Genomic DNA, 15,149 nt, shown 5'->3' with positions numbered 1-15,149 from the left:
TGATATTTTAAGCCTATCTTGTTGGATGGAACTTTTGTTTGAGTGTTTCCATGGAGATGTTACCCACTCATCTGTGGGTGATAATTCTGATTAAAATATTTCCATGGAGGTTGGACCTCACCCTTTTGGAAGGGGTCTCAATTAGTTCACTGGAATATTTAAGAGAGAAGCTAAGAGCCAATACAAACCCAGATGCATGCTGATGTTTGGAGACACTTGGAGATGCAGACAGGAGGACATTTGGAGATGCTAAGCTAAGATGAAGCCCAAAATTTATCTCATAGAAGCAAAGTGATGGTATCCTCATGTTGATGACTTAGTTTGGACACTTTTATGGCCTTGGAACTGCAAATTTGTAACCTATTAAATCCCTTTTATAAAAGCCAATCCATTTCTCATATTTTGTGTAATGGAAGCTTCAGAAAATTGGAAAAGGAAACCACTGAAGCCTGATGCTGGGTGCAACAAACCCTGGGAGAGAAGGGAGAGATCAGCAGACATTGCCAAGTGCTTGGCCATGTGACAGAGGAGTTGAGGATCACTGGAAGCTAATCTGCAGTTAGAAGGAATTCTCTTGTTGATGCCTTGATTTGGACATTTTTCACAGCCTCAAAACTTTAAGTTAATCCCAATTGTATAAACCAGTCCATTTTTGGTATATGACACTTTATCAACTTTAGCAAACTAAGCAGAGTAGGAGGGAGAGTAAAAGACATTTATAAAAATAAATGGATAAGATGATTCTACAATGATTCTGAGGTTCCATTACATTTTCAAGGTGTAGTGGAATACCTGCAAGGTGTGTTACTGGCAAGTGTGATGGTATCTATAAAGCAGATATTTGAAGCCACAGCAATAAAAAGATTTGAAAAGAAATATAGAACTCCCATTAATATTTAGGATTAATGTGTGTATTCTTGATCTATAAAAGTGTGGGTCTTCGAATTCTCCTTTGTGTGATGTATACCAGCTTAATTAATTAACTAATGAATTCAGTGAAATTGTTGATACAAATTCATCATTTTATATTTGCCTCATGATTTTACACTGTCTTTTTGTCTCTCATATATATTGTTCTTTAACAATTCATAGTCAGCTATTTCCCACATTTTATTTAATACTTATTTTAAACCCTAATTATTCTTTTTAAGGCACCATTCCACCATCTTTTCCTCACTTTCAGATAGTTATTTTTATCTCACAATGAAAGTATAGAGAAGCAAATACATTGACTTGCTTATCAAATAATAATTGACCATTGACTTGCTTATCCAACCAAGTCAACCTATAAGCATGTTAATCCATCTGTGACTCCCTTCCTTCCACCTGCATCCTTCTTTGGGGAAAATGTGCCCCTCTCCCTGAGGATAATTCTCCCAACTGTGAATCCAAGGCCAGCTGTTTGCTTTAATTCAAGAACTTATGCTATTTCTCTCTCTCTTTCCCTCTTGTTCTCTCTTTCTCTCTTTGTCTCATAGATTTTCAGCATATAACAATATTAAGTCTTTCCATTTTTTACAAACATTGCCCTGTATCTACTTCCTTTTATTTTCCTTTACTTTATAGCAATGTTTCCTTAGAAGCACCTACATCATTTTCCAGTTTACCACTTCAGCCTATTGATAGAAGATTTTTGTCCCAACTTTATTAAACCCCTGTCCTAGTCTGCTAATGCTGCAGAATGCAAAACACCAGAGATGGATAAGCTTTTATAAAACGGGGGTTTATTTCACTACACAATTACAGTCTTAAGGCCACAAAGCGTCCAAGGTAACACATCAGCAATTGGGTACCCTCACCAGAGGATGGCCAATGGCCTCCGGAAAACCTCTGTTAGCTAGGAAGGCAGCTGGCATCTGCTCCAAAGCTCCGGCCTCAAAACGGCTTTCTCCCAGGACGTTCCTCTCTAGCAAGCTTGCTCCTCTTCAAAACATCACTCCCAGCTGCACTCTCTTTCCTCTTTGAGTCAGCTCATTTATATAGCTCCACCGATCAAGGCCCACCCCGAATGGGTGGGGCCACGCCTCCATGGGAACATCTCATCAAAATTATCACCGACAGCTGGGTGGGGCACACTCCAAGCAAATCCAACCAGCACCCAAGGGTCTGCCCCACACAAGATCACAAAGATAATGGCATTTGGGGGACACAATACATTCAAACCGGCACAACCCCTTTTAATTCAACATCTCAAACTATGTCATAGCTGCCAGATCTAAGGGTATTATTTCTTAAGTAATGCGCTTGATTTCTCTATCACATGTGATAGTTTTGATACCTTCTTTTGTCTTAAATTCCCAGCTCTATTGGCTTCTAAACACTTCTATTGACTTTCCTCCTATAGTTCAATATGTCCCTACCTAGTCTCTTTCATAGACAGTTGTACTTTCCTAATGCTACATTATTGACCTACTTCTCTTATCACCATGTAAAATATCTCTGGTTAATTTTATCTTTTCTTAAGCTACAATATATAAAATGATAGTGTTCACATTTCCTTTCCAAAATCAGATGTCCAGTTCAAACTTATTCCCTATGTCTTAACATATCTAAGTGGCAATACCCATTTGGATGTCAAATAAGTACTTGTAATTTTAAGCATGACCAGAATAAGATTTAAAAATCTAAAAATATTTCACTTTCTACAAATTATTCTATTTGGTTACCTCTATCTTAAAATATGTTCACTACCACCCACCCTGATGGTACAAATAGAAATTTCCCCTAACTAAAGCCTAAGGACCATAGACTCAATCTTGTAAATATGGCCAATATCCAAACTTTCCTCTTATTATCACTGCCATTCTATTATTTAACACCAGCTTTCTTTTTCCTCATTGGAACATGTTAATTGGTCTCATTCCCTCCAGTCTCTACTCATTCTACCTCCAAACATGCAGCAAAATCTACCTATGTACCACTGTCTAGGTAAGACCTCTATACAATGGATTTTTTTATTGTTACCTTCTTATTAGCCCCTTCAATGATTCTCTGTGTCCAACAAGTTTAGAATTTAAATACTTTCCTGTTTTAAATATATTTATATTTATTTCCATTTTCATCTGTCTATATTATCACAGAATCTGATCTAGCATTACCAAATCTTAACCATCATTCCCTTTCCCCAATTTATTGTAGATTCTTAAATCTAAATGTCCTTACTAAAATTGCCTATAAATTTACAGTAACTAAACAGTGCATTTGCATATTTATTATCTGGGTACAGAGGATGAAATAAAATACAATAAATATTAATTCTTTGTTACTCAAAATTTAGTTTTCTACCTTTGTTCTGTTTCTGGCTAGCTAAATTAGGTGAGTTCTAGGTAAGCATGGCCTGGTGATTGCATTGGGTTGCATAGATCTGCTATAAAAGAAGCAGGGTGGGAAATAAGGAATTCTATATCATTGGAGTAATAAACATCTTCAATAAGCACTGCTTCCCAGATTATGGAATGGAGACAAAGATACAGAATGTAAAAGGAGTAAATAGGTGTCATTATTTCCTGGCAGCTCAATGTGTTCCATTTGATATAGAGATATTAGTTACAAAATAAGTTAAATTTTGTTTTAGGGCCATGGATAATAAAAGGCAAGTTTAATTCTTCAACACAATAACTGAGACTTATGATGTGGTGATTCAAAGCATAGAACCTGGAGGCAGAATTCCTGGGTTTAAATCCAGTTTCTGCAACTTACTACCTGTGTGCCTGTGGGCAAACTATTAATAACCCTGTTGCTCAGTTTTCTGATATGTAAATTGTATATTATTGTAGCAATAGGGTTATGATGAGGAGAAAATGAGCTAATATATATGAATTATTCTGAAGACTATCTGTCACATACCAAACAATAAATATTAGCTATTATTGTTCAACAGTTTTGCCAAGTTTGAGCTTCACAAGACATTAATGTTTATTATCGTAGTATCAATGAGTTTATGTTTTGTTCTCTTATAAAAAGAGTTAATTGGAGAAAGATGGTGTTATTGAGCTCACTTTAGCACTTTGGATTTCTGCTTTTCTCCATTGAAAATATCAGCTCTCACAGAGTGGTAGCCCATCTGCTCCTGTCTACAAACATGGGAGTAACAACTGTAAACTGGCCAAGAAGTGGAGCAATGGCAACTGATGTGAAAGTGAGAGATAGATAAAATTATATACAGTGTCCAGAAAGTAAAAAGTGGAAGGAAACGTTTCTTTGTTATACCATCCTCTACTTTGGTAACTGTGAATAACAACTCTTGAGAAAGAAGGCATTAAAAAGAAAGGCTTATCTTTAGGACCAACATTCAAATAAGCTTGGGGTCTAGGCCATAGGAAACACCCATCCCTTTGTTGAAGGTGGTTTTCCACCAAAACCCTTATTTCTGATGACAAAATTGAATGTTAGGAAGAAATCAATTAGACAATTTATATACAGTTTTACTTGTAGTGATCTTTCAAGAAAGTTATAAACTTCCAGACTAAAAGAAATTTGCATGTTGCAGAAACAAAATATGAGAAACTGAATAGAACAATGAAAGGAAATAAAATTTAAGAACAAACAAAAGAAGGGCCAATTAATGTTCCTCTATGCAATTGTAAGCTGGGAAGAGAAGTTTCTGAAAACACTCAGCAAGATGATGTATTTCTGCAACAAGTTCTATTTATTGAAGCCATAACTGCTTTTTAAAATATTTTTTTCTATTCTCTAAGTCTAGGCCCTCACCCCAACCCCAGTCCCATTATTTATCTGTCAACTGTTGGTATCAGGGCATCACCATATGATAGAAAAAACAATATGATACAAAAATTGGAACAACATCAATTGCTATATAGATCAGCTCTTCTTTTAATAAGAAATAATAGCTAATGGGAATTGTGTGCACATTTGGATTCCTAATCAGAGTCTATTATTGTTGACAATTGTCCTATGAATACAATATGCTAAATGTGCTTGCTTCTTTTTGTTACAAATACATTGAGGATTTATGACCTGTCTTATTCCAGGCATACTTCCTTTAAGAACATCAGTTATTTCTGCATAAAATAAGTAAATATAAAAAGATGAGCCTTTAAAACCCAATCTGGCTCTAATATTCTATGATTCTATCAGATTACTTACCAGGTTAATACTTTTCTTTCATCTACCTTCTTATTACATTGTTATTAGCTGCAGATCATTTACTAGTGGGAAAATCAGTTTTACACTGAGAGACAAAAAGAAAAACAAAGTAAGTTCATTGCAAAATTTATCAGAATTCATTTGAGGCATACCTTCTGTGTTCATATAAGAAAATTTTGCCTCCCATAGGAAAGCTGAGGTTCCTTAGCAAAATGCAAGGCCTTTATATCACTTGCTTTGAGAGTGCTGAGATCATCTTCATGATCCCACATCAGATCTCAAGGTCCAAAACTCTGATATCTAAATCCCAAAGGGAAAAGATGAGTGATAAATTAAGCAGTTCTACTCAGGAGTAGATTAAGCACAAAATGAAATGATATAATGTGTTTTTATGCATCTTGAGAATGCCCAAGGGAAGTATATCTTGACTTTCATAGGAAATCAGGTTATAACATTTGTTTTCTAGTTTGGTTTAACCAGCTCAAAACAATTGATTATAAAAGTACTAGAATATTGTATGTGAAGGGATGATGGAATAAACTGGGAGAAAGCAAAACATTTATCTAACTAAAGATTGAGAGAAAAAAGATCTTGGCTCCTAAACTGTCTAAAGAGAACAAATTGTGAAGGAAAATAAAGACTCTGATATGTACTATGATATATTTTTATCTGTGTTCAAATAGATTCCTAGTAATCCTAAAACCATAACAGGTCAGGAAGCCTTCATTCAACCAAAATGTTATTTCATACATATTGGGCCAGGCACAGTCCCCAGTACAAAACAGAATAGTTAGATAATGTGAAGTTGGCATGAATGCTTTTTTGAAGTACAGAATAGTGAATGAAAGAAGGGAGAGGAAAAATGCCTAAGTAATTCCACAGAGATAGGAAACTGCAGTTTGTGGTTGGAGATGTGAAAATGAGATTTAGAGAGAATATGTTGCATAATGAATATGTATATGGCAAAAAAAGATATTTTTGTTTTAGACTAAAATGGACTTGAATTCCACTTCTAGGGGTGTGAATATTATTACATGATAAAGAAGATATTTATAATTAAGTGTATTGGTTATCTTTTGGTGCTGAACTCCTTTTTAAATCACTTAAACAAAACTGGAAACTTATTGCTGATATAACTTAAAAATCTGGACATAGAAGAGTTAATAGAGCATCCAACTGTACAAAAAGTACACCATCAATTATGTGTCATTCCACAGTTCTTACTACTGTTTCCTCTTTGATGACTTAATTCTCATACTCTCTCCTATTCTTTGCAAAAAGAACTACAAATGGTTTTGCTTCAATCTGTCCAGAGGATTGGCTTCAGCAGAAAGAAGCTCCTCTTTTCCAACACTTCCAGCAAAACCCCACAGCTGGCTCACTAGCTCAACTGAGTGTCCACCAGAAACAAATTACTGTGACTTTTGGTGACGACAGTTGATACTTCCCCAAACTCAGGGTCAATATAAATGCAGAGCACCACTGAGAATGAGAGAGGTTTTTGTCCCTCCATGGAAACTGTTTGTATTCACAAGGAATTTGGGAATTCACAGTGTCCGCTACAGTTTGTAAGTAATGGGGTGATTGTGATTGGATTACATATATATAAAATAAAATGAATTAAGTAAACTAAATGAGGAGCAGAATCTTCCTTCTTTCAAGAGCACTCATTTAAGTTCATTGTCCTCATAAAAGTTGAGGCATTACCTGTGAAGTGAAATTTGGAAGGAAGCAAAATCTGATATCTGAAAGATTTTTGTGAAGCTGAATCTAACTCAGACTGCCTTTTTGTTAGCAGCATAATGAGTCTTTATACTCATTACACCTATATCTCAGAAAGAACAAGAGACAGATAGTTATCCACACTATTGAGATAATGTGTGTCCCCGAAGCCCTAATGATATAGGGCACTGTAGATCCTGGATACTCCAGATACATGATTTATTCAGGTAATGAAGAATGACAGTTCATACAGAACAAAAAGTAAAGGTGAACAACAATAGCAACAACAATATCAGATAATTATATAATCAATTGCAATATTACCTTATGTAGCACTGATAAATTAACATGCAATATTTATTTAATCTTCATGATAATTTTATGATCCTTAGAGTACTGTCTCAATTTTAGATATAAGATTTTTCCAAAACTGATAATTATGAAACTTGCAGCTGAAACAACTGCAAAAAAATGATAACAAAACTATGACTAAAAGTAATTCCTGCAAATATGTATAAACCCATGGGAAGATCAGCCCATAGTTTTCCAGAAAATAATATGAAATAAGTGTATATTTATTTCATGGAATGAAAGTGAAGTCAATATATGAAGTTCCACATATTTTAATTTTGTTGTAAATAAATGTCTTCTGAGTTGCACTGTGTGAGAATTCTTGTTGTCTAGACCCCAAAGGTTGGGACTTAAAAACCATCCCAGATACTCATTCAAATCACTTAGGGATTGGAGAAGAGCAGTAAAATTTCAGGTGTATTTGAATTATGCTCTGTCCAGTACTGTGTATTTTTAAATAAGGATCAAGTTTAGTGTACAAGAAAGAAGGATTCTGAGAACATAGCTCTTAAAGATCATCTTTCCTTAGCATTTCATCCCTCTCCACTCAAAGAAAAACTCCTCCTTAAAGGTCCCAATTGAAACTCTGAGACCAGTTAAGAAATTAAACCTGCAGAAAGTAATTTGAATCCCATGATTTTCATGACAGCTGCCTTCACATCCTTGCTCCTGAGGGTATAGATCAGGGGGTTCAGCATGGAAATCACTACAGTATAGAACACTGTGACCACTTTATCAGTTTCCAGACTGAAGTCAGAACTGGGCCTGCAATAAATAAAAAGGATTGTTCCATGGAAGACAACAATGGCTGTGAGGTGGGAGGTGCAGGCGGAAAAGGCTTTGCACCTTCCTTCTGCAGAGTGCATCCTCAGGATGGTGATGAGAATAAACAAATAGGAGGGGAGGATGATCATGATGGTGATGATCTCATTGGAAGTGGCCACAATAAACCATAGCAGTTCATTAATAAACACATCAGAGAAAGCAAGAAATAAGAGAGGGGGTAAATCACAGAAGTGTTTAACCACATTTGATCTATGGGATGGGATCTGAAGAGCTAAGCAAATGTGAATCAGAGAACACACTGCTCCACAGAGATAGCAGGAAGGTACCAGTCCCATACACAGCTTCCAGGACATGATAACCAAGTACAGTCGTGGATTACAGATGGCCACAAAGCAGTCATAGGCCATCACAGCCAACAGGATGACCTTAGTGATTGTATAAGTACAAAATAAATACAATTGTATCATGCAAACCGGGAAGAAAATAGTATTGTCCTTGTTTAAGATATTGGCCAGCATCTTAGGCACAATGATGGTGGAGTAGCAGAAATCCACAAAGGACAGGTGGCTAAGGAAAAAGTGCATGGAGGTGTGAAGCTGAGAGCTAACCTGGATCACTGTGATCATGCCCAGGTTGCCCATCACTGTGACTCCATAGATGAGAAGGAACACCAGGGAGAGGAAGATGCTCAGCCAAAGGAGCTCTGATAACCCCAGAAGGATGAACTCTGACACAGTGCTGCAGTTTCCTTTCTTCAGTTGCACTATATTGCATGTTTGGGAAAAGGAATGAAATTTTTGCCTCATAGGAAGTGTAAACAGTATTTTTTTACAGTTATTTCAGATAAATAAAACACTGATATCAAACAATTTTTTAAAAGTTGTAAGAAAAACATATTTGTCTAATAAATCAAAATGACAAATACCTCAGCAGAGGACACTAAGCAAATATAATTTGAGCATCAGAAGACATTCTAAATGATACTTAACCCTTATGTACCACTATAACTTGACATGATCTATCAAATTAGGTTATTTGATGGATTTTGAAATAGACTCAAAGATTAATGGCCCCAGGTAAATTACTTGCTCTTCCCTGAGCAACTTAATAAGCTCTGTCCAAATCAGGGCTACACCTTTTGTGATACTTTATAATATACAAATTTTTTATTTAAGTCTATCACTAATATGAATTTATCCCAGTAGAAGTTTTCTACAATTCCATTTTTGGGGATTGTGACATCTATCTTTGAGATTTATGAAGATGAAATGACTTTGCATTTAGTATGAAGCAAAATGAAAAATATAGTTAAATTACACTGAAAGACATAATTATTTGCCCTTAACAAATAGTTATTTTACCAATTATGTTGGTCAAGGCTAATAATGATTCAGAAAGTTGGAAGTTCTGGTAGAAACTAAACTAGAAAGCAGGTAGGCAACATATATTCAAAGTCTTGACCCAAAAAACAATGAAAGCTAACTAATATTTTTTGAGAAGACATGATGATAGCCTAATACAGGAAAATGATTTGTTATATTGATAAACTTATAATAAAAATGTTCAGTGCTTAATTGTAGCATTATTTATTGTATTAAAAGAAGGAAAACCTTTAAGACAAAAATCTAGAATTTATCAAACTGTGGCTTATCATTACCATGATGGAAAATTATGCTATTTAAAATTGCTTTGAAGATGGCTAATTAAAAACAGGATACCTAATGGCAGACATAATATATAGATGCAGATGTAGCTGTTGATGCCAATGTATGTGTAGATGCCTGAATAAAGAGATATCACCTGCTGTCAATTTACATTGGCTGCAATACATACTGATAAATATTTTATCCACATAAAAGGAAACAGTGAAAACTTTCCCAAATTATATCAAAGAATAGGATGGGAGAATGCTGTGTATTCTGTGTTTAGTGGGAGCTGCCATCCAGACTTTTTAAGTAAAGCAATACAGAAATTGAGTAATTTTTCTCTTTATCCTCTCTCCTAGACTGCAGAAAGGGTACAAACCTGACTTCATAGAGAGAAGTGCCATGAAATCAAGTGAAGACAGCCTTGACTAGAAACATACCTAGACTGAAAATATGCCCATATATTGGACTAAATTTAAAGTAGTGGAAAACATGTGGTACTGCCATCATGGTTTAATCAATCTGACCAAAAAAAAAAAAAAGAAAAAAAAGAAAAATTTACCCGCCCAAGAGCTTAAAAAGAAAATTAATGTGGAACCTTTTCTTCCCAGTTTTGTAGGCTGATATGAAGAAACTGGACTTTGTTAAACCGAGTAGAAACTTCAGCGGAACACATTTCCTTTGTTGAGCAGAAATAGTTCACATGTGCCCATGTGGAGGTCCTAAGCACATTAATTCAGCCATCAGAATGAGGGTGACATTTAAGAAGCATCTCCATGGTCATCTTTACTGGAGTCCATGGGGAGTATTGGTGTGGAAAAAGGAAGAAAGGAGAAATAAAAAAAGATCTACCATTTTGTTTAGTCTATATTTTTACACATACTAATAGATGTTATCCAATACTTGATGTTACAGAAGAAATTGTTCCCATGACAGGAGTATACCAAGCCATAATTGCACAGGGATATGGGTTCTGTGAAAAGATTCTCTAATTATAGGAGATCTGAATTTGCATATTTTTTAAAATTTTTTTTTGCTCAGAATATACATTCATTTCCATTTTCAAGTAAACTGAGCCTGGTTCTAGTTCTAGCAAACAAACCTAATGGCCAAACACTTCCTTCCTGGTCCTGAAGAGGTTAGCATTGTGCATACATTAGAGTGAGAGATTTTATGCTGTAATTGAAGCTCCTGGGAAATGGATCCTAAGTACCCCAATTATTAGTCTCTGTGGAATACTAATATTAAAAAAGTTAAAAATAAAAATAAGCCTATAGATGATATAAGAAACAAATACCTCTCTGGAATACATGAGGAATTTTTAAAGTATCCTAATTTGAGAAAAAGCTATTTGAAACCTAATGTCTCCTCCAAATTTCTTGGTGCATTATGGAATTCTACATCCTTGTGTTGTATATATTAGCCACAGATCATATTATCATTTTGAAATTACATGAATATTTCTTATGAAATTTCCATTTCTCATAGTATTATGAAATCCCCTATCTTTCTGTGAACTATACTGTCTAAAGCCACACCAGAATTCCTTCCAACTCCAGAAAGGAAATGAGTCTCCTGATAAAAAAAAAAAAAAAAACAACAAAAAAAAAACACTATATTAAAGCTTATACCTGCTGAGCACTTTTTATGTGCCAGAACCTGTTCTAAATATTAGATAAGTATTCACTCATGTGATTTTCTTAAAAAAAACTCACTAAATATTATACACATTTTAGGTAATTTTATCATCACAATAACTATACAAGAGATCACTTATGTTTTCATGCCCACCTATCAAAAGAGATGACTAAAGCACAGACAGGTGTAACTTGTCCAAAGTCAAGCAAACTCAAACCATCATGCTGCTTTCTGGTTTTCCCACCCATATGACTGCATGCTGAAGAGAACAGACCTGGAACCAGGGCTGGGCTGCATTTTCCTTAAGGAATCTCCAATGCTGGAGCCATTAAATGGGGGAACCTCAAGTATCCACCCTAGGTGTGCTCTTCTTTTTCATGTCAGCCTAGACTCCAATGTTGAAAACCAGGTCTGTGTATCCCTGTACATATTCAGTCTTTTTAAGGTGTACGTGAAGAAAAGTACTTTCAAATAAAGCAGTTTTCATATTCTCAATTATTATGAAATATGTTCCTAAAATTAATCTGCCAGAAAATGCACTTGAAGTTGAGGACACATTCTAGTTCTCCTTCACACTCTCCCTTTCACAATTTACAAAAGAAAAGAAATGTTTTCACCAACCTATAGGTGGTGATAATCTCCATGAGAGAAAATGTGTGGACCAAAACAAACTTCTAACTTGGAATATTGTGCATGAGGCCCTCTTTTATTTTGTTTCTGTTTTTTTTTTTTTTTTAGTAAAGAGAGTATCCACACAGTTTATTTCTCACAGTTCTCCTGACAAATGAACACTATTCAAAAATATACCATATACATAGTTAAGAAGAGACATACAAAATATTTTAAATGATGCACAATAAAATCCAGCAGTATAAAAAATGTGAACTTTTGCTCACTGTACAGATTAAATTTAATCACTTGTTTAAATAGTAATAAAAATACAATCTTTTATCAATCTTGTGCAGACTACAAAAGAGGGATATTATTACCATATATATGATTTTTATGTTAGGCAGTTTTCTTCAATGAGTTGCACTGACAGCAAATACAGAGGTAGAAGGCTGTGTATTTTAAATGAATTAATGTTGTGAATTAGAGACTTGACACAGTTACTATCAATGGCTCTTTTCACCATTGTTTGTACACATCACATGATCATCTTAGGTAGCATTACATTTAAAAAATATATCTGAGAGACACTTTTATAGCATTCACACACCATGAACTGGTTAAGGAAACAACTCCACAATTGCCTCCTTTAGTGCTTCACTGTTGGTAATAAGAACAGTTCATTGTGGTTAAAAGAAATTTGACATCAATATGGTTAAGCAGCTCCAAATTTACTAAAGACCATCAACAGCTATCACTGGGAGAGCAAGCTATTTTAGAGTGCATATCTTAGAAGCAAAACACCATTATTGGTTAAAACTTTGTCTAAAGAAGTCAGTTTCTGGGCTGAAAACTATTTTCACAACAAAATGAAAGCTACTAAACTATATATAAATGCTTTGTCTTCTCTTTATTGTATTTATGAAGGAGTTCTCTGAAACCTTTGGAATTTACTCTCTCTTTAAAGTGTCCTCCATTTCATACATTTAAGATCACCACCTTAAAAGGTTTTAAGGTGGTGGTGGAAAATTCACCAGGGAAAACCCTTTGCTCACCAGGAATGTTCAGCCTGAACAGTGACCTAGAACCACAACAGTGCAGAGCTGTACTTGACAAGAACACTCAGGAAGCTGTCATCCTGTGAGTGTTATTTCAGGGAAAGCAGAGAATCTTTCCAAACTGTGCAAATATTTGACAATTGATATGTGTTGAAGAAGATTAATAAATGGTGGTCTCTTCCATGTCATCTGTTTGCTGGAAAGTAGTTTGGGTCAAGGTAATTATAACTGGTGCCCTAGGACCCACAGTAATCTCTGTCTTACAATGTCTGTGACCTATAAATACATTCTAATTGGTGATCTTCCTTGTGAATATGTTTCCTGTAGGCAGTCTGAGCAAGAATCACAGAAATCCAAAGATATATCTGGAGGACAATCCTGGAAGTGCCATCAAATGCCCTGGATAGGTTCCATCATAGAGTTATCACACTTGAAGCTCACATGTTGGACAAAGCCACTTTCAGTTTACATCTGCGGATGTTTCTGCTCCTTTAACTTTTTTTTTTATTAAATTCAGTTTTATTGAAATACATTCACACACCATACAATCATCCATGGTATACAATCCACTGTCCACAGTATGATAACATAGTTATGCGTTCATCACCACAATCTATCTCTGAACATTTTCCTTACATCAGAAAGAACCAGAACAAGAATAAAAAAATAAAAGTGAAAAAAGAACACCCAAATCGTCCCCCCATCCCACCCTATTTGTCCTTTAGTTTTTATCCCCATTCCTCCACTCATCCATACACTAGCTAAAGGGGATGTGATCCACAAGGTCTTCACAATCACACTGTCACCCCTTGTAATCTACATTATTATATAATTGTCTTCAGGAGTCCAGACTGCTGGGTTGGATTTTGGTAGTTTCAGGTATTTACTTCTAGCTATTCCAATACACTAAAGCCTAAGAGGTGTTATCTATATAGTGCATAAGAATGTCCACCAGAGTGACCTCTCGACTCCATTTGGAATCTCTCAGCCACTGAAACTATTTCGTCTCATTTTGCATCCCTCTTTTGGTCAAGAAGATACTCTCAGTCCCACGATTCTGGGTCCACATTCATCCCTGGGAGTCATACTCTGCGTTGCCAGGGAGATTTACACCCCTGGGAGTCGGGTCCCAAGTAGTGGGGAACTGCTCCTTTAACTTTTTAAACTGTAATAATACTTTATATGCAGGTAAATTCCTATACATGATAGGAATACTTTCTTCATCTGATGCCTTCTGACAGCCATATCATGTGGCTATGAAAACAGGTTCATTCATCATCTTCATCCATATACACTGGAGGTTCATGGGATGTTATGAAAGTGGAAGATTTAATTTAAAGAGATGCTTATTAAGGAGATGCTATTGTCTGATTGTTAAATACTTTTTGGATTACATATATAAGTGTGGTGTTCTGCCTAGGAGTGGAATGCCAACTTTAATCAGCTTTATCAAATACTTATGCACTCGGCTGGCCACCTGTTTTGCTGTCCTATTGCCCATTTTATCTGCTATCTTCTGCTGGCATTTATATTATACTTCTTCATGAGAGTATCTGAGGAGTAGCTGTTCAAGCTTTTTCTGTTCTTCTGCAATCCACAACTTTTTAAACTTTCAGGTTTGTTATCATCACACAGGTGTCCTCTTACCGTCTGAGGATGACAGTTTGAGCCTTCTAGACCATTGCTCAAAGGCAACGTAGAGTATGAAGGGGACACCTCATCCTTCTTAGGATCTAAAGGACTTTTTGTCTAGCAGGTAAAACTTTATCAAAAACTAGTTTAGCTCTTCTAGTATGTCTTTTATGGTTTTTGAATTTTCATTCAAAGTTCCAAAGGCTATTGGCATATCAGTCCTATGCAATCTCAGGCAACTGAACAACTCTCTGTGGATATGGATGCTGTATACCAATCTTCTTCTGAAGGTTTTCCACAAATCCAATGGGATTTTTTTAGTTTTTTTCTCTGGTGACTTCCTAAACTTTCAGGAACTTGAACTGCCTGAGAATGCTGAGCCTCAATACAGCAGTTGTCTGTAACAGTCTCTGTTACTTTTTACAAGTGTTTGGCCTAGTATTTGATACCCAAGTGTCTGCATTTATCTGTCATCACTATGAATGTTCATGTTGCATTGAGTCTACAGGTATTACTTATTTATATGGCTGTACTAGCACAACTTGCTATCTTCCATGTGGGGTTGGGCATTGCCAGCCAGTTGAAGAGGCATGGCTGCACA

At 35.6% G+C, this 15,149-nt stretch overlaps 1 protein-coding gene across 1 annotated transcript; it reads right to left on the bottom strand.

Annotated features, from left to right (window-relative positions):
• Positions 1 to 7,775: 7,775 nt before the first annotated feature.
• LOC119524772 (olfactory receptor 5L1-like) lies at positions 7,776 to 8,771 on the bottom strand. The gene has a single exon (XM_037823428.1). It carries the CDS (start codon positions 8,769 to 8,771, stop codon positions 7,776 to 7,778), a length of 996 nt encoding a protein of 331 aa, XP_037679356.1.
• Positions 8,772 to 15,149: the final 6,378 nt, after the last annotated feature.

The sequence above is a fragment of the Choloepus didactylus genome (genome assembly GCF_015220235.1).
Source record: "Choloepus didactylus isolate mChoDid1 chromosome 13 unlocalized genomic scaffold, mChoDid1.pri SUPER_13_unloc1, whole genome shotgun sequence".
Lineage (NCBI taxonomy): Eukaryota > Metazoa > Chordata > Mammalia > Pilosa > Megalonychidae > Choloepus > Choloepus didactylus.
Note: the sequence above shows the minus strand (reverse complement) of the source record. Positions and strands in the feature narration are given on the sequence as shown.

Excerpts from the sequence above, each read along its gene's own strand:
- LOC119524772 (XM_037823428.1), bottom strand. The coding sequence starts at position 8,771 with ATGAGGCAAAAATTTCATTCCTTTTCCCAAACATGCAATATAGTGCAA.